This window comes from Xenopus tropicalis, chromosome 2, assembly GCF_000004195.4.
Source record: "Xenopus tropicalis strain Nigerian chromosome 2, UCB_Xtro_10.0, whole genome shotgun sequence".
Classification (NCBI taxonomy): Eukaryota; Metazoa; Chordata; class Amphibia; order Anura; family Pipidae; genus Xenopus; species Xenopus tropicalis.
The window spans coordinates 167,544,030-167,571,486 of NC_030678.2; the positions used below are offsets into that span (position 1 = coordinate 167,544,030).

At 44.7% G+C, this 27,457-nt stretch overlaps 1 protein-coding gene across 3 annotated transcripts in view; it reads right to left on the reverse strand.

The window, feature by feature from the left end:
- Positions 1–25,075, reverse strand: part of naalad2 (N-acetylated alpha-linked acidic dipeptidase 2) — a 55,982-nt gene extending 30,907 nt beyond the window's left edge. The window contains exons 1-4 of one of the 3 annotated variants that reach the window (XM_012957076.3): positions 24,925–25,075; positions 17,582–17,694; positions 2,375–2,480; positions 993–1,179 (exon numbers count right to left, since the gene is read on the reverse strand). In XM_012957076.3, the coding sequence (XP_012812530.2) occupies positions 993–1,179; positions 2,375–2,480; positions 17,582–17,666 (378 nt within the window). In that variant the 5' untranslated portion in view covers positions 17,667–17,694; positions 24,925–25,075. Of the gene's footprint in view, positions 1–992; positions 1,180–2,374; positions 2,481–17,581; positions 17,742–21,870; positions 21,943–24,924 lie in introns of those variants that run through there. The other 2 variants (XM_031896013.1, NM_001030382.1) reach the window with 2 other exon arrangements.
- Positions 25,076–27,457: the final 2,382 nt, after the last annotated feature.

The window sequence follows — 27,457 nt, forward strand, 5'->3', positions numbered from 1 at the left end:
GCAGTTCTAATGTGTAGCGCTGGCTCCTTCTGAAAGCTCAGGCACACTTTACTGCTGTGCTGCAAGTTGGAGTGATATCCCGCCCCCTCTCACCCCCAGCAGCCGATCAGCAGAACAATGGGAAGAGAGCAAGATAGCAGCTCCCAGTAGGTATCAGAATAGCACTCAATAGTAAGAAATCCAAGTCCGGCTTGGGACTCCTCCAGTTACATGGGAGTAGGAGAAACAATAGGTTAGCTGAAAGCAGTTCTAATGTGTAGCGCTGGCTGAAAGCTCAGACTCAGGCACAAAAAAATTCAGCAAGTAAAACCATGGGAGCTTCTACAGACGTATGGGGGGTGAATTTTCTACATTTAGACTATTTTTATGTTTTTTTGCTAAAATCTTTAAAAGTTTAATAGAATGATTTTGAATAGAGTTTTTGTCTCAGCTAGTCTTAAAATGTCCTCCCCCCTGAGAAAATGTATGAAAATATATTTTGTCTATGACAAGAAATTATTTATTTTTTATTTATGTATTTTTTTAAATATTTTTCGTCCATGGCAAGAAATTCCATTCTTCTGGCACAGTAACTTGTGATAGAATGCTGGAAAACTGAACCTAAAGTTAAATTATTGTCATTTACTCCTCAAAGCTGTCAAACATTTATAACCCCCCCCCCCCAAAAAAAAACCTGAATAAAATAATATTTTAGCTATAATTACATTTTTCATAAATAGGAAAAAATATTGAAAATGAGGGGAAAAACAATTTTAATTCACATTCATGTGGACTAAATATGAATGTATTTCCTATTATGGTTGGATTTTTGTTCTGTGCCAACTGACTCTGTGTTTTTGCCCCTTACTGGAATAATGCCTACTGACTGGCTGACTGTCATGTATTTGGGGGTTCTTAGTAACTATTTTTCTACAGAAAAAGTAGTCTCATATAAACCACACGGAAATTATTTAAAAAAATTGTTACAAGAGACAATTCGGTATTTTACTTACCTCGTTTCCATGTCCATCAATGATGGAGATATAATTGGGATTACTGCTATTGGGGTACGAGAGCAAGACGTCATAATGAACCAGCTTTGCAGAATCTAACCCAAAATCCATCCATTGCTTCTGAATTCGCTTTGCAAGCTCTAAATTCTGTTCTGTTCCAGCCAGATGAGGAATCTTTGTGAAGTCTCTGTAAAACAGGATAATGTTATAGTGGTTGTTAACCATGGAATGAAGGAATATGGTCTGAGATCGCTTACAACAGGGGTCCCCAACCTTTCTTACTCGTGAGCCACAATCAAATGTAAAAAGACTTGGGGAGCAACACAAGCACCATAAAAGTTCATGGAGGTGACAAATAAGGGCTGTGATTGGCTATTAGGGGCCCCTATGCACCCTATCAGCTTACAGGGGTTTATTTGGTAGGAAATCTTGTTTTTATTCAACCAAAACTTGCCCCCAAGTCAGGAATTCAAAAATAACTCCCTGGTTTGGGGGCACTGAGAGCAACATCCACAGGGTTGGGGAGCAACATGTTGCCCCTGAGCCACTGGTACAGATTGGTACACAGGCAGATTAAACTGGCAATTTGGCCCCTTCGGGCTTGGTCAGCTGCTTATTTGCCAGTGTATGGGCAATGCCAGATGGCCTAACCCAGTGATCCACAACCAGTGGCTCAGGGGCAACATGTTGCTCCCCAACCCCTTGGATGTTGCTCTCAGTGCCCCCAAACCAGGGAGTCATTTTTGAATTCCTGACTTGGGGGCAAGTTTTGGTTGAATAAAAACAAGATTTCCTACCAAATAAAGCCCCTGTAAGCTGATAGGGTGCATAGAGGCCCCTAATAGCCAATCACAGCCCTTATTTGGCTCCTCCATGAACTTTTATGGTGCTTGTGTTGTTCCCCAAGTCTTTTTACATTTGACTGTGGCTCACGAGTAAGAAAGTTTGGGGACCCCTGGCCTAACCAATAGAAAATCGGCAGATATCTATTGGATAGGTTTAAAAATCCTGGCGGGACGAAGACTGCTTGGGTTTATTGAAGCAGTCCTCTACCGATAGCCTGCATTGCTGCCTATTATGATCGTTTGACCCTCGGAGTCAGCCAGAAATTGCCCACCTCAGGGGCATATTGCTAAAAGATCCACTTGTACTTATTTATTGTTTATTTATTGTTTTTAATATCTGTGTTTTTCATAAGGATATAAGCAGAACCTACTGGAAAGAACTTGTCACAATTAATTTTAATAGGACAGTACATTTTATTTTAAAAAAAAAAAGATACATCTTGACCCTAAATCCCAAGGATTGTCCACATATAAACCAACCTATTCACTTGACTGAATTTAATGACAAATCAATGCATTTACATTAAAACTTCTTACCGAAGGAACTGTTTTATGTTTTCTGCTTTCATTTCTGACACAAGTTCCTTCCTTATGTTCTGCGTGGGCGGGGCTATCCTTTCCTCCGAAGGTTTTATCAGCCATCCTAGAAATGACAAGACCAGAATTCAGTATTTCATTCCTGTTCCCCTGCTGATTGGCTGACTACTTTGTGACTCAAATAAAATGTAACAGTAGTCGCCTGTCCTCAGCCTGCCTTCAGCCTGCCTCCTCCCAATCCCACAATTCCCTGCTGCACATGTGATGTCAATAAGGAAAGCAACATCCCAGTGCAATGCATTGTGGGTTATGTAGTTCCTGCAGGCTGTCTGTAAGCTGTGGGGAAGTTGTTACAATTTGTAACATCAGTGTTTTAGTCCCTCCTCCCCTGCCAGGATTGCAAATGATGCAGAAAGAGAAGAACTGTTTTGTAGCTGGATTTCAGCATATAAAATGGTATTTATTCATACATCAAGGAACAGATTAGAGTGATAGGGATATATATATATAAGTGTATTGTTATATAAAGGATGATAGTCATAATAATATTCCACAATATTCAGGGGCACGTAACTGCTTTTTTTCTGATTACGGTGTTTCTGTAAATATCTTGTGTTTGGCTTTAGAAAGAACAAACAGAGGATATTAAATACACGCCCTCTGTTTTAGCATTGGGGCGCCCTTTGATGAACCAACGTAAAGCAGCCACAGTATAATTACATACAACAGTAGCACAGAAAGGGCCATTGTGACATTCAGCTAACGTGCATAAATCCAATAAGGAGAAGAATCTGTTGCTCTTTTGTTAACTTTTTATCCAGCTATCTGTGAGTTAAAGGGGAACTTCACCCAAACACAACTTAAGCTTTTTTGAAAAGTGAACATCATTTCGAGGCTCTGTTGCACCAAAAGTGCTTAAAAACAAAGTGCGGAGGTGATTCCATTAGGAGTAAAAGAATACATGGAATAAAATGATAAGAAGAGTGGCTGTATGCAGCCCCAGCCTATCAGATTATCCCAGTGCCCAACAGGCTGGGGTGAAAGACCATAACATACAATTGAAAGTGCAAATTGCCAATGTCCATTGTGTTTTTCTATGGTGTTCTTTCCTGTGTTCATCCAGGACCCCAGGGTTGCATAGCCTTTGGCCAGAGGATTAAGTTTTTCTCCACCTTTCAGTGGGAGGGTCTTGAATTGCACCCCTTAACAAAGAACGAAGATGCACACCCCCTAACTGAAGTACTGTTACTACACTTGATATTAGCCATTATGCTGTTAATGTCCTAAACGAATTGATCCGACACTTAATTAGAGATGCGAGAGTGCTCACCCGTGTGAATGCTGCTTCCCAGTACTGTTACTCACCTTGCTGTTATTCTACATAGAGAGATTATTAGGAAATCTGGCTCCATTATATTACACTGGGATCAAACATGGGGAGAGAGGACATGCTTGTTTGGTACTGGGAAAATTTGCTTTTAATGTTTCCAATGGCAGTTGCAGGAGCAAAAAACATGAAGCCAGATTTCTCCAGATCAGGCAGGACTCTCATTGGAGGACTGATTTGCATATAGCTGCAGGCCCTGGAGGGCTGGGGAAAAGTTCTATTGCTATAAGACTACAACCCTGGTGATGCTGAACTACAGCTCCCAAATGTCACGGTCGGCACCCTAAACCAGAACAGATGCCAAGTTCCCTTGTCTTGGCTCGGCTTCACCAGTAATGTGACCGCCTTTGGCTTCGGGAGGAGCCCTCAGCTACTCAGATGCCACCTGGACTTAACGAGGGGGACAAGGCAGGAGTTCTGGCAAGCAAAGGGGCACGACTGTAGATAAAGTCAGTTAGGCCGAAGATCACGGTACAAAATAGGGTTAAACAAGGTCGTCGTCAGGCAGGCTAGGTCGGGGCGGGCAGTAATCGAGGATAGTCAGACAGGCAAGGGTCAAACCGGATAATCAATACAGCAGGATGAGACGAAATCGTAGTTGAAGTACAAGCCGAGGTCAGATATGGATAATCAGAATAGTCAGGAGCAAGCCGGGTCAAAAACACAGGAAGGCAACAAGCAGGATACAGGAACGAAATACACAAGGCTCAAAAAGGCACCAGGAATGAATTCCTATCACGGGCAATCAATCTAATACAAATGGCCCTTTAAATATTTTGAATTTCGCGCCTTTGCGCGCTGACGTCATGACGTCAGCGCGCATGCGCCTTTAAGACGCGGAAGTGCGCGCGCGCGCGCACCTAGGAAGGAGCCGGCAAAGGGAGCAGACGGCGCGGCGGGCGTCCCCGCCGATGGCAGCGCGGCGGGCGTCCCCGCCGTGCCGGTAAGGCACCTCTCCTTACATTACCCCCCTCTCTAGGGGGGGCCACTGGACCCCCAGGCTTCTCAGGAAACTTTAAATGGAATTGTTTCCTGAGGCGATCAGCCTTGATGTCATCAACTGAGACCCAAGAGTTCTCCTCAGGACCGAAGCCTCTCCACCTAGTAAGATATTGAAGTTTACCTCTCACACGGCGGGAGTCGAGGAACTCTTGGATCTCATACTCAGGCTGACCTTCAATCAACACCGGGGGAGGAACAGACTGATGGCGAGTGTTAGCAGCAGGTTTAAGGAGAGAAACATGAAAAGTATTAGAAATTCTGAAATTAGGAGGTAACTGAAGACGGACAGAAGATGGGTTAATTATTGCAATGATGGGATATGGACCAATAAACCTGGGACCCAGTTTGGGAGAGGGAATCTTTAACTTAATATTCTTGGTTGATAACCACACTAAATCCCCCACCTTGTACTGGGGAGCCTCCCTACGGGATTTGTCAGCAGCTTTTTTCTGGGCTAGGGAAGCTGCAGATAGTGAATCATGAACTAGTGACCAGACTTCAGAAAATCTTAAGACAGAGGTATTGGCAGAGGGTACAGGGGAATTAGAGCCAGAAAAAGAAAATGCTTTGGGGTGTAACCCATAAACGACAAAGAAAGGAGACCTCCCTGAGGAGGAATGGGTAGCATTATTGTATGCAAATTCTGCCCAGGGAAGCAGTTCAGACCATGTGGACTGGTTATCGGATACATAGCACCTGAGATACTGTTCAAGGGACTGGTTCACCCTTTCAGTTTGACCGTTAGTTTGGGGGTGATAGGCAGAGGAAAAAGATAATTCCGTCCCAACCAAAGTACAGAAAGCACGCCAAAATTTAGAAACAAATTGAACCCCCCTGTCAGAAACAATATTTTCAGGAAATCCATGAAACTTGAAAATATGCATAATAAATAAATCAGCTAGGGTCTTAGCAGAAGGGAGATGTGGAAGAGGAATAAAATGAGCCATTTTACTGAACCTATCAACCACCACCCAAATCACTGTTTTACCCTGAGAAGGGGGCAACTCTACAACAAAATCCATGGAAATGTGAGACCATGGTTTCTCTGGGATGGGTAAGGGATTTAACAGACCCTGGGACCGATGATGAGATGACTTAGACCTTTGGCAGACTGAACAGGAACTGACAAAAGTTTTAACATCCTGTTTGAAGGAGGGCCACCAAACATGTCGGGACAATAAACAAATGGTTTTTGCAATACCTGGATGACCCGCCACCCTAGAATCATGAGCCTCTCTTAATACTTGCTCCCTAAGTACCTCAGGAACAAACCATTTACCAGATGGTGTTTCAGCAGGAGCAGAAGACTGTAAAGGGGACAATAAGGAAGAGAGGTCAGACCTCAAGGTTGCAACAATTATTTCCCTGGGAATGATAGGAGTGCACTCACTAGAGTCGGAGGAAACTGAGTCGAAACTCCTAGAGAGTGCATCCGCCTTGGTATTCTTTGAACCGGGCTTAAAAGTTAAAGAAAAATTGAACCTTGAAAAGAATAAAGCCCACCTGGCTTGCCTTGGATTCAGGCGCTTAGCGGATTCAATATAAAGTAAATTCTTATGGTCGGTATAGACCGTAACTAGATGTTTAGCCCCCTCTAAAAGGTGGCGCCATTCCTCGAGAGCCAATTTCACGGCCAGCAATTCCCTGTTCCCTATATCGTAATTGATCTCTGCAGGTGAAAACTTTCTAGAGAAAAAGGCACAGGGATGCATCTTGTTGGTTATCGGGTGTCTTTGAGACAGGACTGCCCCAGCTCCTACCTCAGAGGCATCTACCTCTACAATGAAAGGGAGAGCGGAATCGGGAGGTCTAAGGATAGGGGCAGAACTAAACTCTTTTTTGAGGGTTTCAAACGCGTGTACAGCCTCAGGAGGCCATATACTGGGATCAGCGCCTTTTTTAGTTGAATTCGTGATGGGAGCTACAATTAGAGAAAAATTCTTAATAAATTGACGATAATAATTGGCAAAACCAAGAAACCTTTGTATAGCGCGTAACGAAAAGGGTTGGGCCCAATCTAGGACAGCTCTCACTTTACCTGGATCCATCTCTAGACCCTTGCCGGAAATAATAAAACCCAAAAACTGAACAGTAGAAACTTCAAAGGTACATTTCTCTAGTTTTGCATACAGATTATTCTCCCTTAGCCTTTTTAAGACCTCACACACATGTTTACGATGTTCATTTAGATTAGAAGAGAAAATAAGAATATCGTCGAGGTAGACCACTACGAATACCCCCAGTAGGTCACGAAAGATGTCGTTGACAAATTCTTGAAAAACTGCGGGGGCGTTACAGAGCCCAAAGGGCATTACTAAATACTCGTAGTGGCCATCCCTGGTGTTAAAAGCAGTTTTCCACTCGTCCCCCTCTCTAATGCGGATGAGATTGTATGCACCTCTAAGATCAAGCTTGGTATAGATCTTGGCTGTTTTAACCTGGTCAAATAACTCAGAAATTAGAGGGAGAGGGTAGCGATTTTTAATAGTGACTTTGTTTAAGCCCCTGTAATCTATACAAGGACGGAGACCCCCATCCTTCTTACCCACAAAGAAAAACCCAGCACCTGCAGGAGAATTAGAAGGCCGGATAAAACCTCTTTCGAGGTTTTCCTGGATATATTCCTTCATGGATTGGGACTCAGGTAGGGAAAGAGGGTATGTACGACCACGAGGGGGAGAGGAACCTGGAACCAGATCAATGGGACAGTCATACTGTCTGTGTGGGGGTAAGGTCTCGGCCGCCTTTTTGGAAAAGACATCGGCATAAGCCGAATAGGCTGCAGGTAACCCCTCAAGTGAGGTGGCTGCTATAGTTGAGGGAATACAGATACCCCTACAACAAGAACCCCATTGAGAAACCTCCCCAGTAACCCAGTTAATCTGGGGGTTATGAACCTGGAGCCAGGGTAAACCCAAAATGAGTGGAGAAGAGGCACCTTCAATAAGAAAAAGGACTATCTCTTCAACATGGAAATCGTTCACACATAAGGATAAAGATACAGTTTTCTTATTTACTACACCAGACCCTAAAGGTCTTTTGTCCACCGTTAATAACCTCATGGGAACACTGAGAGGGACTACAGGAATGCCATGTTTAGCAGCAAATCTGGCCTCAATAAAGTTACCCTCTGCCCCAGAGTCCACGAAAGCGGACAAGTTAACGGAGCCCGTAGGCCAGGACAGTTTGACCGGTAGCTGAACCTTGGAGGCAAATTGGGGAGAGGAAACGCCTGCACCCAAATGAAGCTCCCCTTCTTCATTTAGGCTTGGGCGTTTCCCGGCCTCTTGGTGCATTGTTTGAGAAAGTGACCCTTGTCCCCACAATATAAACATAACCCAAGGGTCCGCCTGCGTGTCTTTTCCTCAGGAGAGAGATGGAATAGGCCTAGTTGCATAGGCTCCTCCTGAGGTGGAGACACCGGGGAAGCCGAAGACTTAACATTGGTCACTAAGTCAGGCCTCATATAAGTAACCCCAGAAAAATTAGTATGACCCCTTTCACTCCTTCTCTCCCTTTGTCTCCTATCAATCTAGATGGCTAGGGACATGAGATCATCCAGACTGGACGACAAGGGGTAATTCACCAGGCTATCTTTAATAGAGTCGGATAGCCCGATACGGAACTGACTGCGCAGGGCTGCATCGTTCCACTCAGTTTCTCCTGCCCACCGGCGGAACTCTGTGCAATACACCTCTGCATCCCGTCTCCCTTGGCGCAGTTTTCGAATCGCCGAATCGGCAGATGATGCACGATCCGGGTCATCATAAAGGATCGCCATGGAATGAAAGAATACATCAAGGGAAAAGCGGGCTGGATCAGAGGGAGGCAGCCTAAGGGCCCAAACTTGGGGATCTCCCAGAAGAAGGGTCATAACAAATCTTACTTTCTCCTCACCAGAAGGGAATGAATGAGGGAAAAAGCTAAGATATAATTTACACGCCTCTTTGAAGACGAAAAACTTTGACCTGTCCCCAGAGAATTTCTCGGGAAATGCAATCTTAGGCTCCTGGGGCCTATAGGTGTTACCTCCCATAGCAGATGCCCCCACAGAAGGGGAAGAACTAGGAACAGGTTGCTGCTGCGAAGATTGCGTAGTCTCCAGCTGGCGGGTTAGATTGTGGAAACCCTGCAGGAGATAATTCTGCTTTTGCTCCTGATCCTCCAAGCGCTGTAGCAGGGCAGTAAGAAGCGCTTCAGTGGTAGCAGATGTAGTGGGAGGAGCAGCAGCGGACTCAACGTGATCTTGGTCCTCCATGGCCCGTGATAATGTCACGGTCGGCACCCTAAACCAGAACAGATGCCAAGTTCCCTTGTCTTGGCTCGGCTTCACCAGTAATGTGACCGCCTTTGGCTTCGGGAGGAGCCCTCAGCTACTCAGATGCCACCTGGACTTAACGAGGGGGACAAGGCAGGAGTTCTGGCAAGCAAAGGGGCACGACTGTAGATAAAGTCAGTTAGGCCGAAGATCACGGTACAAAATAGGGTTAAACAAGGTCGTCGTCAGGCAGGCTAGGTCGGGGCGGGCAGTAATCGAGGATAGTCAGACAGGCAAGGGTCAAACCGGATAATCAATACAGCAGGATGAGACGAAATCGTAGTTGAAGTACAAGCCGAGGTCAGATATGGATAATCAGAATAGTCAGGAGCAAGCCGGGTCAAAAACACAGGAAGGCAACAAGCAGGATACAGGAACGAAATACACAAGGCTCAAAAAGGCACCAGGAATGAATTCCTATCACGGGCAATCAATCTAATACAAATGGCCCTTTAAATATTTTGAATTTCGCGCCTTTGCGCGCTGACGTCATGACGTCAGCGCGCATGCGCCTTTAAGACGCGGAAGTGCGCGCGCGCGCGCACCTAGGAAGGAGCCGGCAAAGGGAGCAGACGGCGCGGCGGGCGTCCCCGCCGATGGCAGCGCGGCGGGCGTCCCCGCCGTGCCGGTAAGGCACCTCTCCTTACACCAAATTGCTTTAAAGGAGACATATCCTATAAAAATTAACAATGTCCCAGGGAATTATACTCCTCTAGATATAGAAGGATTGTGCTAAAAAAGTTGTGTTTCGGACTGATTTATTGAGAAATTCCCCACTAGCCCCGCCCATCTAGTTACATATTTACATAGTTACATAGTTACATAGGGTTGAAAAAAGACCAGTGTCCATCAAGTTCAACCCATCCAAGTAAAACCAGCACACCTAACCCACACCTACCAATCTATACACTCACATACATAAACTATAAATACAACCACTAGTACTAACTGTAGATATTAGTATCACAATAGCCTTGGATATTCTGATTGATCAAGAACTCATCCAGGCCCCTCTTAAAGGCACTAACAGAATCTGCCATTACCACATCACTAGGAAGGGCATTCCATAACCTCACTGCCCTCACCGTGAAAAACCCCCTACGCTGCTTCAAATGGAAGCTCCGTTCCTCTAATCTAAAGGGGTGACCTCTGGTGCGTTGATTGTTTTTATGGGAAAAAAGAACATCCCCCAACTGCCTATAATCCCCTCTAATGTACTTGTACAGAGTAATCATGTCCCCTCGCAAGCGCCTCTTTTCCAGAGAAAACAACCCCAACCCTGACAGTCTCACCTCATAGCTTAAATCTTCCATCCCCTTTACCAGTTTAGTTGCAGTCTCTGCACTCTCTCCAGCTCATTAATATCCTTCTTAAGGACTGGAGCCCAAAACTGCACTGCATACTCACGGTGAGGCCTTACCAGGGACCTATAAAGGGGCAAAATTATGTTCTCATCCCTTGAGTCAATGCCCTGTTTATACAAGACAGCACTTTATTTGCTTTAGTAGCCACAGAATGACACTGCCTGGCATTAGACAACTTGTGATCTACAAAACCCCTAGATCCTTCTCCATTAAGGAAACCCCCAACACACTACCATTCAGTAGATAGTTTGCGTTTATATTATTTCTACCAAAGTGCATAACTTTGCACTTATCAACATTGAACCTCATTTTCCAGTTTGCTGCCCAGTTATCTAATTTTGTCAAATCGCTCTGCAAAGCGGCAGCATCCTGCATGGAACTTATAGTTTTGCACAATTTAGTGTCATCAGCAAAAATAGAAACAGTACTGTCTATGCCCACCTCCAGGTCATTAATAAACAAGTTAAAAAGCAAAGGCCCAAGGACTGACCCCTGCGGTACTCCACTAACCACACTGGTCCAATTAGAAAATGTTCCATTTACAACCACTCTTTGTACTCTATCCTTCAGCCAGTTCTCTATCCAATTACAAATATTATGTTCTAGGCCAATATTCCTTAATTTGATCATTAACCTTCTGTGAGGTACTGTATCAAACGCTTTAGCAAAGTCCAAATAGATGACATCAACTGCCATTCCAGCATCAAGGTTCCTGCTCACCTCCTCATAAAAGGCAACTAAATTAGTCTGGCAAGATCTGTTACGCATAAAACCATGCTGGCACAAACTAATAGTATTGTGAACTGCAATGTATTCAAGTACCCTATCCCTTATTACCCCTTCCAAAAGTTTTCCTACTACTGATGTCAGACTAACAGGCCTATAGTTTTCAGGCTGAGAACGGGATCCCTTTTTAAATAACGGCACCACATTAGCAATCCGCCAGTCTCTCGGCACCATGCCAGACCTCAATGAATCCTGAAAAATGAAGTGAAGAGGTTTGGCAATCACAGCGCTCAGCTCATTTAATACCCTGGGATGAATCCCATCCGGCCCTGGACCTTTGTTTACCTTTACATGTTCAAGTCTCTTTTGAATTTCATCTGTTCCACTTCCTGCTGGCTGGATTCTCTGGATGAGCTGGGGAGCCGGCGGCCCTCCGTACCCTGCACTGTGGGATAGGAACCAATCAGCAGCTAGGCTGACCTGATAGGGAACTGAAGCCTGTCTGTGCTTGTGTGAGTGCAGGGCTGTGATTGGCTCTCCCCCTCCTACTGTGCTTCTGGCAGGGACCGTTAGGACACGCCCACCCCTCATTCATACTCTGACAGAGAAGTGATAGGATCTATAGGGAGCTCCAATAAAGGGGCCATTTTTACAGACAGGATTAAGGTTTAGCCCAAAGGGAAACCAGCACCATATATTATTCATAATTGCCTACAAAATTAGGGTTTTTCCCATTTATCCAGCAATTTGTAGTCCAGCGACAACACAGTAAAGTGTTAAGCAACAGTGTTTTGATCCCCTTTAAAGGGGATACTTGACATACAGTAGTTACCATACAGATATTCAAGCCCTGCACATGTAGGGAAATCACCATCTAGGGTTGGTACCGGTATTACAAATATACTGGCAATGTACTTGTACTATAAATCTCTCCCTTCCCTGACCCTCTCCGCTGCCGATTACTACTTTATTTCTATGGGCCCATCTCTGATGCACCAATAACCCTGCCCAGTCCACCCATTGCCCCCGTCCATTTACCCCCAACCCAAAGGCCAGTATTTGTCACAGAAAAAAAATGGCACCCTATGGGGCTGATTTACTAACCCACGAATGGTCCGAAGGCGTTTTTTTCGTAATGATCGGTATTTTGCGATTTTTTTGGAAATTGTCGTAGCGCTACGACTTGCGCGAAAAGTCGCGACTTTTGTGCAGCTTTCGCGCTGAGTACGAAAGTTTCGGATTCATTCAAGCTTCAGTATGGTGACTTTTCTTGGGCCAGGTTGGAGCTGCAGAGTGCCATTGAGCCCTATGGGAGGCTTTCCTTGGGCCGGGTTGGAGCTGCAGAGTGCCATTGAGCCCTATGGGAGACTTTCCTCGGGCCGGGTTGGAGCTGCAGAGTGCCATTGAGCCCTATGGGAGGCTTTCCTTGGGCCGGGTTGGAGCTGCAGAGTGCCATTGAGCCCTATGGGAGGGTTTCCTTGGGCCAGGTTGGAGCTGCAGAGTGCCATTGAGCCCTATGGGAGACTTCCCTTGGGCCGGGTTGGAGCTGCAGAGTGCCATTGAGCCCTATGGGAGACTGTCCTTGGGCCAGGTTGGAGCTGCAGAGTGCCATTGAGCCCTATGGGAGACTCTCCTTGGGCCGGGTTGGAGCTGCAGAGTGCCATTGAGCCCTATGGGAGGGTTTCCTTGGGCCAGGTTGGAGCTGCAGAGTGCCATTGAGCCCTATGGGAGACTGTCCTTGGGCCGGGTTGGAGCTGCAGAGTGCCATTGAGCCCTATGGGAGACTTTCCTTGGGCCGGGTTGGAGCTGCAGAGTGCCATTGAGCCCTATGGGAGACATTCCTTGGGCCAGTTTGGAGCTGCAGAGTGCCATTGAGCCCTATGGGAGGCTTTCCTTGGGCCGGGTTGGAGCTGCAGAGTGCCATTGAGCCCTATGGGAGACTTTCCTTGGGCCGGGTTGGAGCTGCAGAGTGCCATTGAGCCCTATGGGAGACTTTCCTTGGGCCGGGTTGGAGCTGCAGAGTGCCATTGAGCCCTATGGGAGACTTTCCTTGGGTCGGGTTGGAGCTGCAGAGTGCCATTGAGCCCTATGGGAGACTTTACTTGGGCCGGGTTGGAGCTGCAGAGTGCCATTGAGCCCTATGGGAGGCTTCCAAAAAAACCCAGAAGAAAATGAGTAAAAATTGCTTATAAAGTGACTTGTGACCAGCACCCATAGCCATATCTCACTATCCTACCATCAACGTGAGGGATTACCCCAGCAACCAGGCAGTACTGTCTGGAAGACGAAGAGGACTGGGCCTGAACAGAAATAAAAGTTAAAGAAAATAATAATAATTACGTAATCTTAGAACCAATCTGCTGTCCCTGATGTTTCTTTCTTGTTGATATTATGTCGGCCCAGAGATCTAAGAATAAGCACAGTTTCCACCAAACGCTGAATTTATAATCGGTTGCTGGCCAGAACGCCCGAATTTATTAGAGTTATTTTCATCTTTCTTCAGAACCAACAGCGCAACAATTGCATAACCCTGCCAACATCTGCCGTCGGTTCTGCATATTCATGGCAACGTCTAACGAAGCACAATCCATTGTCGGGGGGAGGGGACGGGACAGGTATAATTAGTAGTTAAAGTACAAACACGTGAAGCTGAACCTTTCTGTAACTAATTCACTGATGTGATACCCTCCATCTCTGCATTGCTCACTGGAACAGCCAAAACTGGAGAGGATTAAGAATTAATACTATTGATTTGTAAAAAAAAAAAAAATTATTCAAATAGAAAAAAAAATCAAAAATCAAAATAAAATGTCTAAACATGTATTGGGTGGGGGGTAAAATTAATTCCCTTTCGCTTAGCCGAGCCCTGTGCCTGGAGGAAAGGTGTAGCTGAACTACAGCTTTGATGCTTTGAGAGGGCAACAGTGATTCTTAATAATGAAACAATGGTTTATATGAATTGATTCAGCAATACTAATACAATAGTCATCAATACTCATACAACTGGTGCAGCCCCAATGTAACGGAAATTTGGTGGTCCTCCAAGAGACTATACTCTACCCTGTGCCCTACCATACTGATGTCCCTACTGTACTGGGTGTTGCCTGGGGGTTACTAACCCCACTATTCTCCTAGGTGGAGCACAGAACTGCTCTTGATCCCTTGCTACACCCGAGCCAAGGTAATACTACCTGCCCCAGCGCCTGCTCGCCATACACCATTACCCCACCATTAGCCCACTTGCAAAGCCACCTCGCCCTGCTCTTCTGCTGCCCCCCATTTTGCTCCCACCATCTGTTGCACCTCCATCCAACTGCATTCTAGGCAGGTGCTTATCTGCCAACCCCTATTTCCGGCCTTGCCTTACACTCTGGGGTGTTAGACCACATTAGTTAGGCTGTGGCATCATGGGGGTGGTACCAATTATTCAGGGGGCACGTCTATGAAGTTTTGGGGGAGTGATCATGACATTTGGGGGCAGGCTATGACATGGTAACCTGTGATTGCCCATATTTTGTGTCAATCAGGGGACAGTCCTGTCTGGTTGTCAGATTTGAACTAAGCAGCCCATCTAAAAACTGGGTTGTCCGGTTCAAAACTAGACAGGTAGCAACCCTAGGGTCTCTGTTACCCTGGCTTCACTAAGAAAATATTGCACTTTTACATCCTTTCCCTTGATCCACCATTTAGTGATGGGCTGTGTGCTCCCTCAGAGATCAGCTGACAGGAAGTGATGCAGCTCTAACTGTAACAGGAAGTAGTGTTAGAGCAAAACGCAGAACTCTGCCCATTCATTGGCTGATGGGGCCTAGCATGTATGTGTGCCTTGGCTTGTTTGTGTGCACTGTGAATCCTATGATCCCAGGGGGCGGCCCTTAGTACTTAAAATGGCAGTTTGCTATTTAGGATTACCCAATGGCACATACTGCTAAAAAAAGTATATTTTTATGAAAATGGTTTATTTAAACAAAGCAGGGTTTTACATTTGAGCTGTTTTATGGGCTATATTGTTTTTGAGATCTATAGTTTTCCTTTAACAGGGGCTATGCAGTCTTATAAAGATAACTGGATACTAATAATATGACAGGACTGCTGTTTGGGATGGAAAGGAAGCAGTGTGTACCCAGAAATACACTCCCCCAGGAAAACATTACTCTAACTGAAGGTGGCAAATATATGACTGGCTGTTTGGGTTAGTAGACCCAGTGCAAAGTTTGTGTCCATTAATAGAATGTTAATAAATGGCTGTTAATATTTGGCAGCTCAGGTTAGTTTTGTGCAGTGGCGCTGAGCGTTACATACAGCAGGCGCGGCCCTTTGTGTGACAGTCGGAACAAGTGATGCATGAAACGCAGGGACTGGTGGTGTCTGCCATATAAACATATTCATATCCCAGTGGCTGTTTGACGGGGCTCTCAGAGTTCCCCCAGTTACAGGCAGGAATAAGAATAAGCAAAGGGGGCAGAGCATGGCCGTATTTATATAAATAATGGGACCTCCCAATGTCTGTTTTGCTCGGGGCCCAACCACTGTAAGAACGGCCATTGAAGGCGCCGGGGGAACCATTTATGTGAAGCCAAACCCAAAGACAGACCTGATAAACCACAGACCTGCTTAAGCTCTTGCACTAGGGGGGCAAAAAAATCACAGAATTTCCAGGGTCCTGTAGGGGCAGCAGTGCAGGTGTTACTTATCAACGCCCGGCACTCCCCAAATCATGCCCACACCTGCCTTATCCCCTACCCAATTGGCACAGAGCTATGTATGCACTGATACAGAAAGTGAGGGGTACCACCCTTCCACCTCAGCTCCATAAGCAGATTTTTCAGTGCTGGGTTTAAAGGAAAACTATCCCCCCAGAATGAATACGTAACCAACAGACAGTTTATATTATATTAAGTGACCTATTAAAGAATCTCCCCAAACTGGAATATATATATCAGTAAATATTGCCCTTTTATATCCTTTCCTTGAGCCGCCATTTAGTGATGGGCTGTGTGCCCCCTCAGAGATCAGCTGACAGGAAGTGATGCACCTCTAACTGTAACAGGAAGTAGTGTGGGAGCAAAAGGCAGAACTCTGCCTATTCATTGGCTGATGGGGCCTAGCATGTATGTGTGCCTTGGCTTGTTTGTGTGCACTGTGAATCCTATGATCCCAGGGGGCGGCCCTTAGTAATGAAAATGGCAGTTTTCTATTTAGGATTACCCAATGGCACATACTGCTAAAAAAAAGTATATTTTCATGAAAATAGTTTCTTTAGATGAGTTTTACATATGAGCTGGTTAATGCAATATATTTGTATACATTGTTACGGGGTATATTTTTCCTCTAAAGGGGGATTGTTTTAGGAATCTAAAGGTGACCCCCTGAAACTGCCACCTTAGGACACAGAGGCCCAATCAGCCCCAACAAGCCCAATAAATAGTGAGTGTCTATTGAACCTTACAGCAGCCCCTCTGGCATTTGCCAGAACCCACAGATTGTCAGTCTGGGCTGGTGGGGGAAGAGTAGGGTGCAACACAAGGCTTATGCATTTTCAGCTAAATTGCCCACCCATTGCTACATATATATTGCCACTCCCGCAAGGAACTTAGACATTACCATAACACATTGCAAAGACCCTCTGCCTTATTTACAGATATTGTAAATATTTATTGGGATAATGAGCGAGAAGCCCCAGAGGCGGGACTTTAGTGTACCTAGGCTTACGGTTAATGTGCCGCTGTTCCCATTTTGCCCATATCCACACCAATACCATGTGACCTGACTACCCCAAGCATTTCTAGAGTGATGGATTCTGGGTACAGTGGTCGGCCAAGTAATTGTTTAAACCAGTGGTTCTCAACCTCCCTAATGCCGCGACCCTTTAATACAGTTCCTCATGTTGTGGTGACCCCCAACCATAAAATTATTCCTAACACCATTGGAAATATGTGTTTTCCGATGGTCTTAGGCGACCCCTGTGAAAGGGTTGTTCGACCCCCAAAGGGGTCCCGACCCACAGGTTGAGAACTGCTGGTTTAAACTGACTTGATTGAGAAGCTGCCTTACCTACTGAAATACCCCCGGGGCACGTTGTAGAGAAACAAAACAATTCCCCTTCCCTTCTTGCATATAAATAGCAACATTACCTGTAAAAAAAAAAAACCCTTATCCCATATTAGTTTAACACTATTACAAACACAGAGCATATAAAATATTACATGGTGTTGCCCTACTGCTTGCCATCCTCAAATTCCAGATATCTGTTACATTTCAGGGAGGAGGGGGGGATATATTAAAGATAAAAAGTCTCTCTTTACTTTGGAAGGTCTCAGGTAAAACATATGGAACAACAGCAGCTTCACTCACACAACAAATATAAAAAGTTTGCAGAAAGTAAAAGCCTCCATTGTGTTGAGACTTACCCACAAGGATCCCCAGCAGGAAGAGCAGGGCCATAGTGAGACAGATGAGCAGACAGGTGCGCCTGGTGCTTCTTTTCCGTGCCATGTCGCTCAGGAACGCTCCCAGCTGCTCTCTGAAACACACACCCATGGGACTCTCTGAGTAGGACGTACCTTAAACTTGCTTGGGTGTTTTTTTTTTTAACTGTTGGCTTTTGGTCGTCCTTTTAAATAGGGCCAACGACTGGCGCCATCTACTGGTGTCACCTCTGTAATGGGGACCCTGTAGCATTGTATGGAAATGAGTTTCTTATTTAAACAGTGTCTGTGCATAGGGTTTAATGATCTTCGTAACAATACATCCTTTGTGTGTTTCTCTATGGGGGGAAATGAGCAGCTTTTGTTTGATTTTGTTACATTGTTCCTCTGATAAAATTATAGAACAGAGAAAGAAAACTTGATTCTAAGCAACTTTCCAATATACATTAAAGAACAAGGACAAGTGACTTATAGTCACTGGGTACCCCTTCTCCATAGTGCTAATATTCTGAGTGATACTCAGAGTTCCCTGTATAACTGAGCCTGCAGCCTTGTGCCTTTATATGGGCACAGAACCCCTCAGTGACTGCTAATATCCTTATCATTTACAGTAGGGGGTACATTATCCCTTATAATACATGAGTGATACTCAGAGTTCCCTGTATAACTGAGCCTGCAGCCTTGTGCCTTTATATGGGCACAGAACCCCTCAGTGACTGCTAATATCCTTATCATTTACAGTAGGGGGTACATTATCCCTTATAATACATGAGTGATACTCAGAGTTCCCTGTATAACTGAGCCTGCAGCCTTGTGCCTTTATATGGGCACAGAACCCCTCAGTGACTGCTAATATCCTTATCATTTACAGTAGGGGGTACATTATCCCTTATAATACATGAGTGATACTCAGAGTTCCCTGTATAACTCAGCCTGCAGCCTTGTGCCTTTATATGGGCACAGAACCCCTCAGTGACTGCTAATATCCTTATCATTTATAGTAGGGGGTACATTATCCCTTATAATACATGAGTGATACTCAGAGTTCCCTGTATAACTCAGCCTGCAGCCTTGTGCCTTTATATGGTCACAGAACCCCTCAGTGACTGCTAATATCCTTATCATTTACAGTAGGGGGTACATTATCCCTTATAATACATGAGTGATACTCAGAGTTCCCTGTATAACTCAGCCTGCAGCCTTGTGCCTTTATATGGGCACAGAACCCCTCAGTGACTGCTAATATCCTTATCATTTACAGTAGGGGGTACATTATCACTTATAATACATGAGTGATACTCAGAGTTCCCTGTATAACTCAGCCTGCAGCCTTGTGCCTTTATATGGGCACAGAACCCCTCAGTGACTGCTAATATCCTTATCATTTACAGTAGGGGGTACATTATCACTTATAATACATGAGTGATACTCAGAGTTCCCTGTATAACTCAGCCTGCAGCCTTGTGCCTTTATATGGGCACAGAACCCCTCAGTGTTCTAGTATTTTTATCATTTATCCCTAACCATTTATCCCTGTTTATATAGTGAATAAAGTACCCCCTGTGTTAAAATATAAGGATATTATAAGTCCCCAAGGAGTCACTAAGTTTTTATAAGGCTACCTATTCAAGTAAGGCACAAGTGGATGTTTGGGCATTTGCTGTTAGTTTCTATCAGGGCGGAACTAGGGGGTAGGCAGAAGACGCACATTCCCAGGGTGCAGCCATGGGGGGTGCTAGGCACGTACCTCTTCCTTTACCTACCCCTAGTCTGGGCGCTTGCTTCCCATTGCCGCTGTCTCATTCCCCACATGAGCTGGCAGGGCGCTTGGCCCATTTTGATCAGTGCTTGACCCAGCTCTGGTTTCTATAGGCTAAAATGATTTTATGCCTCCCTCATTACTAGGAATTAGAATCACACCAAACACCAGCACTGATGCTTTTGCATTATTATCAGTAGGAGGCTCATTTGGGGTGGTTTCTGTTCTATTCTGCCCAAGGCAAAGACAGTGTTATCTTGGGAACAAAGGAAAGTCTCATTTGTATTATTCAATGTAAAGCAATGAGGGGTAAAACAAGTGAAAAAATTATTGGACTCCTTGGCCCTTTCACTGCAAGCCAACCCTCATTGCAAGGTTTCACAGGTATTTGTGAATGTTAATTGCTAATAAATGCAGTGCTTGTTTACCTCTCTCTGTTTCCAGTTCTTGAAACAATGTAGTACAGGTATGGGATCCCTTATCCGGAAACCTGTTATCCAGAAAGTTCCAAATTACAGAAAGGCCATCTCCCATAGACTCCATTATAAGCAAATAATTCTAAGTTTTAAAAATGATTCCCTTTTTCTCTGTAATTATAAAACAGTACCTGTACTTGATCCCAACTAAGATATAATTACCCCTTATTGGGGCAGAACAGCCCTATTGGGTTTATTTCATGGTTAAATGATTCCCTTTTCTCTGTAATAATAAAACAGTACCTGTACTTGATCCCAACTAAGATATAATTACCCCTTATTGGGGGCAGAACAGCCCTATTGGGTTTATTTCATGGTTAAAGGATTCCCTTTTCTCTGTAATAATAAAACAGTACCTGTACTTGATCCCAACTAAGATATAATTACCCCTTATTGGGGGCAGAACAGCCCTATTGGGTTTATTTAATGGTTAAATGATTCCCTTTTCTCTGTAATAATAAAACAGTACCTGTACTTGATCCCAACTAAGATATAATTACCCCTTATTGGGGGCAGAACAGCCCTATTGCGTTTATTTAATGGTTAAATGATTCCCTTTTCTCTGTAATAATAAAACAGTACCTGTACTTGATCCCAACTAAGATATAATTACCCCTTATTGGGGGCAGAACAGCCCTATTGGGTTTATTTAATGGTTAAATGATTCCCTTTTCTCTGTAATAATAAAACAGTACCTGTACTTGATCCCAACTAAGATATAATTACCCCTTATTGGGGCAGAACAGCCCTATTGGGTTTATTTAATGGTTAAATGATTCCCTTTTCTCTGTAATAATAAAACAGTACCTGTATTTGATCCCAACTAAGATATAATTACCCCTTATTAGAGGCAAAACAATCCTATTGCGTTTCTAAAATATTTAAATGATTTTTAGCAGACTTAAGTTATTGAGATCCAAATTACAGAAAGATACCTTATCCGGAAAACCTCAGGTCCTGAGCATTCTAGATAACAGGTCCCATACCTGTAGAGGCAATTTCTCCTCCATGTGTGTTAATTAGCTGACTTCTGTTTCAATAGTCAGAAGCAGAAGTGCAGAGAATATATACAGCCAGACAGATGCTGCTTTCAATAGCAAACAGGGTTGGACTGGGGTATCTGGGGCCCACTGGGTACCTGACTCAAGGGCCCACCACCCAGCCACCAAAAGGCCCACAACCCAGCCACTGAAGGCCACACCACCCAGCCACCACTGCTCCATGCTTCACCCCAGGCCACCATCAATCCTGCTCTGCTGCTGTTAAAAATTAAAAATGGCGGTGCGTTGCAAAGTGGAACACATGGCAGCGGAGTGGGGAACGCTGGTTGCTAGGGACAGCTGGCTTGTGGGCAAGTGACAGGGCACAACAGGGTTGGGCCCACCAGTATTTTTACCAGTATCACAATAGGCCAGTCCGACCCTCATAGCAATTGCACTGAATGATAACTTTTAAGCCGCTAAAACATATAATAGCGGAGTAAAGGTGCCCATACACCTTAAGATCCGCTCGCTTGGCGCCTACGGGTGGGCGATATCGGAAGAAATCCAGGCTAATTCGAACGTTTGGCCAAATTATAATGACGGGTATAGGCAAAGTCGGTCCGGGGGCCGCATCAACGAGCCGTTGCGGTCCACGATCCGACTAGATGTTCTAATCTGCCCAATCGAGATCTGCCCGATTTCAGGCCAGATATCGGTCGGGCAGGCCCGTCGGTAGTGCCCGTACACGGGCCGATTAGCTGCCGAATCGGTCTAAGGGACCCATATCGGCAGCTAGAATCGGCCCGTGCACAATTGCCCTGACTTGCAGAATCCTCTTGGAGAACCATTCTCTGCTCCGACCTGTTTTAGTGCCCTCTTTACCTCGGGGCCCGGCTGGAAGAACCCTGAAAGTAAAATAAGCTTTTAGTAACTGGCACAGGGCTTCTGGTCCTGAGAAATATTAAACTGGATTTGTGCCATAAACTGTCTAAAGGGGTTTAGTTGACCTTTAAAAGGGTTGAAGTTGTGTCTGTTGAGCCCTGAAGCACTCACCCACTGTAGCTCTCATTGCTGCCTGATGGAGGGGAGTGCCTCTGAACGCTGTGACTGAAGCCACCTGTTGTGACATTAACCCAAACAGTCTCTGGTTTAGAGAACACTCATTATTAGTTCAGTCCAAACTGTCAGAATCAGGGACATGTGACACCTGCTGGGGCCTCTCGGCACCATTTTTGCTGGTATGCAGAATTGTTTGGCTTATTTATTAGTTCAAAGGGATTTTTAATAAACTCCCCCACCAGAACCAGTAGTTAGTGATGTGGTGTTTAATGCCTCACGTAAAATCTATTAAATCTCTGGATTTCTGAAGCCAACATAAATTCTTTGACTTGTCATCTGTACTTTTAGTCGTGGGTGTTATTATGCACATAAAGTTCCTCAGTGACTTCTAATATTCTTTTACAGTAGGGGGTACATTATCCCTTATAATACATGAGTGATACTCAGAGTTCCCTGTATAACTCAGCCTGCAGCCTTGTGCCTTTATATGGGCACAGAACCCCTCAGTAACTGCTAATATCCTTATCATTTACAGTAGGGGGTACATTATCCCTTATAATACATGAGTGATACTCAGAGTTCCCTGTATAACTCAGCCTGCAGCCTTGTGCCTTTATATGGGCACAGAACCCCTCAGTGACTGCTAATATCCTTATCATTTACAGTAAGGGGTACATTATCCCTTATAATACATGAGTGATACTCAGAGTTCCCTGTATAACTCAGCCTGCAGCCTTGTGCCTTTATATGGGCACAGAACCCCTCAGTGACTGCTAATATCCTTATCATTTACAGTAGGGGGTACATTACCCCTTATAATACATGAGTGATACTCAGAGTTCCCTGTATAACTCAGCCTGCAGCCTTGTGCCTTTATATGGGCACAGAACCCCTCAGTGACTGCTAATATCCTTATCATTTACAGTAGGGGGTACAGTATCCCTTATAATACATGAGTGATACTCAGAGTTCCCTGTATAACTCGGCCTGCAGCCTTGTGCCTTTATATGGGCACAGAACCCCTCAGTGACTGCTAATATCCTTATCATTTATAGTAGGGGGTACAGTATCCCTTATAATACATGAGTGATACTCAGAGTTCCCTGTATAACTCAGCCTGCAGCCTTGTGCCTTTATATGGGCACATAACCCCTCAGTGACTGCTAATATCCTTATCATTTACAGTAGGGGGTACATTATCCCTTATAATACATGAGTGATACTCAGAGTTCCCTGTATAACTCAGCCTGCAGCCTTGTGCCTTTATATGGGCACAGAACCCCTCAGTGACTGCTAATATCCTTATCATTTACAGTAGGGGGTACATTATCCCTTATAATGCATGAGTGATACTCAGAGTTACCCATATAACAGCCTGCAGCAGGATTGCCAGATTTTATTTTTCCAAACCAGCCAAAGTCAGTTCTAAAACCAGCCCAAAACTAGCCAAAAGCCACTTTGAAAGTAGCCCAAAAATAGCCCAATATACGCAATGAAAAAAAAAATCTAAAAAAATAAAAGTATATATGGGAAAACCTGACTTTTTAAAGTGTATAATCACTACCCAAGCCCTGTGCCACCTCTCCGGTTACTGGGATGGCTGATAATTCCCTCTGTGCCCAGTCCAGCTGGGAAGTCACCACAGAAATAGATTCCGAGTTGCATTAACTCCAGACATGATATACATATGGGTGCGCTGAACTACAACTCTCAGCAGCCCCAAGTTATCATAAGAGTTATAACTTAAGGATCAACTGCAGAACTGCCCCGCATCCCAGTAGAAAGTAACAGTACAATCTCATACCCTATAGAGCAGGGAGCAGGGTACAGGGCAGACAGGTTGAGCCTGAAAGAGCAAAAAGGAATAGAAAATGGATCCTCTATTCTATACGGTCCAACTGCATGCTGGGTATTGTAGTTTTATATTAATCCTAGCTGTAGGCTAGTTGTATGATACAAACTACATTACCCAGCATGCAGTGGAACAGGCACACTAGGTGGAAAAACTTTGGCTAGTTTCCAAACTACAAACCCGCCAAGGCTCCAAAATATAGCCCAAATCTGTACCTTGGCAGGTTTGTACTTTGGAAACCCGCCCAGGCTTTAAATTAGTAGCCCAATTTGGCAGAAAAACCACCAACCTGGCAACCCTGGCCTGCAGCCTTATGCCAGGAAGGAAGTGCTGTGAGAGAAGCTGACAGAAAGGAAGTGCTGGGGGAGGAGCAGAGAGTAAGGGGAAGGGGCTGTGAGATCCCAGAGATTACTGTGTGTGGAAAGTCAGTGGGGAACCCCATTGGCAGAAACGTGGGCTCTGTTTAGGGTGCGGAAGGAAAGGGAATCCATGTCAGGGCTCTGAAGAACAAAGCGGGCTCTTGTCAGGGCACGGAAAGCCAAAGGGGGCCCTTCTCTGGGCTCTGAAAAAACTGCCACAAAAGTGGGGATCCCCTCAGTAGCTCAGGGGGCAAACAATCTGCAATATTATGTGAGGTTGCTCCTGGCTGGCAGGCTGTATGCACATCTCTCTGCCTGACCTTAGGTGGAGGCACACAGTGAACCTGCTCTCCCATATAATGGAGGCACAGGCCTCCTGTAGCACCATAAAGAAGAACATTAGAGCAGTAGCAGAAAATGGCTATATAAACTACAAGCTCCCTGCTGAACTACAACTCCCAGCACCCATCACTTTCAGTGCCCCTCTGCTTTTACATTTTAGCATGTATTGGTATAAGTAAAGGAGGGGCAGGGAAATACCTGCTCAGCAGGCTGTGTTAGAGGAACTGGCAGGATATCAAGTGGGGATCATTGTCGAGGAAATTTTAATACATTCCACATGTGATTAGCAGCCAATAATCTGACCTCCAACCGGCAGCACATAAAGGCCACTTAATAAGTTTCCCTATATACATGTACAGTTTATTTCTTTGTGACCAATAAAATATAATTATATTGGTGTGTAGGAAGCTATACATGACCCCTGAGTATCACCTCTTCCTATATGTTGTATTCTAACTCGTCCTACAGGGCTTCCATGGCTACTAAGCAGCTTACCTCTCTCTATACCTGAGCTCCAGAGCAAATGCTTCCAATGCCTATGGCTGCATCCCTGCACAGAAATCCCCTCCTCTGCTTATTTAGCTGCAAACTCCCCAATGGAACAGAGGAAACTGGTGCAAATCCACAGGGTCACAAGCTCATGACTCAGATTCTTAAGCAACAAGAAGATTTGTTCAGTATGGAAGGGAATAACTGATAAATACATTTCTCCTAACAGTTTGGTGCCTTTATTTGGCTATGTGGGCTGGGCTGGGCCCTCTCAGCACAGGTAGTAACATACAAGACCTGGAATGGAAACCCTGTTCTTCTAGCAGTTCAAGTGTGAAGAGAAGCGATTTTTTTTTTTTTTTTTTTTTGCAATGAACATTTTTTATTTTATAACAAGAAATTAATATATTGTGGCTTTCAATAAAAAGGACGATTCCTGTACAGAGCAGCTTCCTTCTATCGGATCCTGCAGGCGTGTGTATGAATGCTAGGGGGTTTATTCCTTTAAAGCAGGATGTGTGGAATTCAGACCTTGCCTGATGCACCTAATTAGGTGCTAATGAACCCAACATCATGTTTATTATATGTGTGTCCAGTTATCAGCAGGTGTGGTGGAAACCAAAGTACAAAGAACTAGAAAGTCTGACAAGTATGGAGAATAGGGGTACCAAATGCATCCAACAACCCCCTTGTTTACAGGCCTGGATTTGTGGTGAGGCCACAAAGTCCCAGACCTAGGACCTTTGTGGCAGCATGCCACCCACTAACTAGTGCAGCTAGTTAGAAGCTGATTCGCATTAGATGGGGTGGGCGCAGTTTCAGGTGGGTTCTCGCAAGTTCAGGGCGGGGCACGCTTGTACCCATTCATACGTTGGCCTAAGGGCGCACACATTTGAAATCCGGTGCTGCTTGTTTATAATGTTAAGGTGGCCATTTACATTAAGATTTAAGTTGTCTTACGACTAAAGTTCAGATATCAATTGTACGTTTTAATGCAACAATCTAAAACTAAGAATTAACAATACCAAATCTGACCTTGGAAGTTATTGTAGGTCCTCCAAGGATAATGTCAGATACACAATATATGCATAGATATTCTGATTGACTAAACGACCATGGTCCCATGGTACAGAAATTGTTGGCATGATAATTTGAAGCCCAAAAACCGTACCAAATCACCAACTGAGAAAAACAAATTATCCATTGTGCATGGTTTTCAGGGTGGGCCAAGACAATCGAGCACCCTAGGTAACCTGGTCGGTCACCTCACCCCTGAGGTGGCGGGGGGAGCATGGACTAGGGGTAGGCAGGAGAGGTACCTGTCTGGCTACCTTGGGTCAGATAAAATGCTCTGCAGGAAATAAGGGATCACACCATGTCTTTACAAGAATTCCATTGTACTTGCACCCATTGCAATCAGTTGCTGAATTTCACAACGGATACTGGAGGTGCAAATATAAGTGCTGGTTTTTATATCAAATGAGGGTATGGTGGGCATCATGCTGGTGGGATATGAACACATACTTAAGCTGGGCATACACTTAAAGATCTGCTACTATAGCAAGGTCACCAAACAAACAGATGGATGCTAAATTTTTCTACCCCCACTTTGGTCCATAATCGAGTTGATCTGGGCACCGATGATCGTACTTTAGGCCAATAGAGACCCGTTGGATGAGAACTGCATCAGTTCTCTTATATTCAGCCAGATATCACTAGGACAGCCCAACAGGGGTTAATGGGCTGTCAGTTTGGTCTGGAGTGCCTAACTGGCAGCTTTTATCAGCATGTGTTTGCATTATATGCAGTTCTAGTGTAGCAATAGCGGGCGCCCATCGGTGCCCCACGCAAAGGGATCCCTGTACTTATAGGCGGGTCAAGGCAAAGCTAACATTTTAACTTACACAGAATTTTTGGGAGTCACCCCGATTTAAATGAGTGATTTTGTGTGTGACACGTTTGTGCCCATTATAGCATCTTGCACTGGCCTAGCAATTGAGTCGAGTATCAGTAAATAGCCTACAACTCCCATGATACTAGTCAAGCCAGTAGCACTGGCAGCTCTAAAGGCAGTTAGAGAGCACTATTTTCTCTTTAAAAATGATGCGTTCAGTGCAAGTTAAAGGGGAACTATGGCATCCTAACCAAAATTTTTTAAATTCATATCCTATCACTGTAATCTGTTCCTTCAAAAAGTATGAACAAATGCCATTTTTATATGCTGAAATCCAGCTGCAAAACAGTTCTTCTCTTTCTCATTTCTTTAAAATCCTGGCAGGGGAGGAGGGACTAAAACACTGATGTTATAAATTGTAACAACTTCCCCACAGCTTACAGACAGCATGCAGGAACTACATAACCCACAATGCATTGCACTGGGATGTTCCTTTTCATATTGACATCACGGGTGCAGGGAATAATGGGATTTGGAGGATGCAGGCTGAGGGCAGTCGACTACTCTTACATTTTGAGTGTCAAAGCAGATCAGCAGGGGAAAAGGGGTCAGGCTTGGGGAACTGTTCCAAACCATATTATAAAT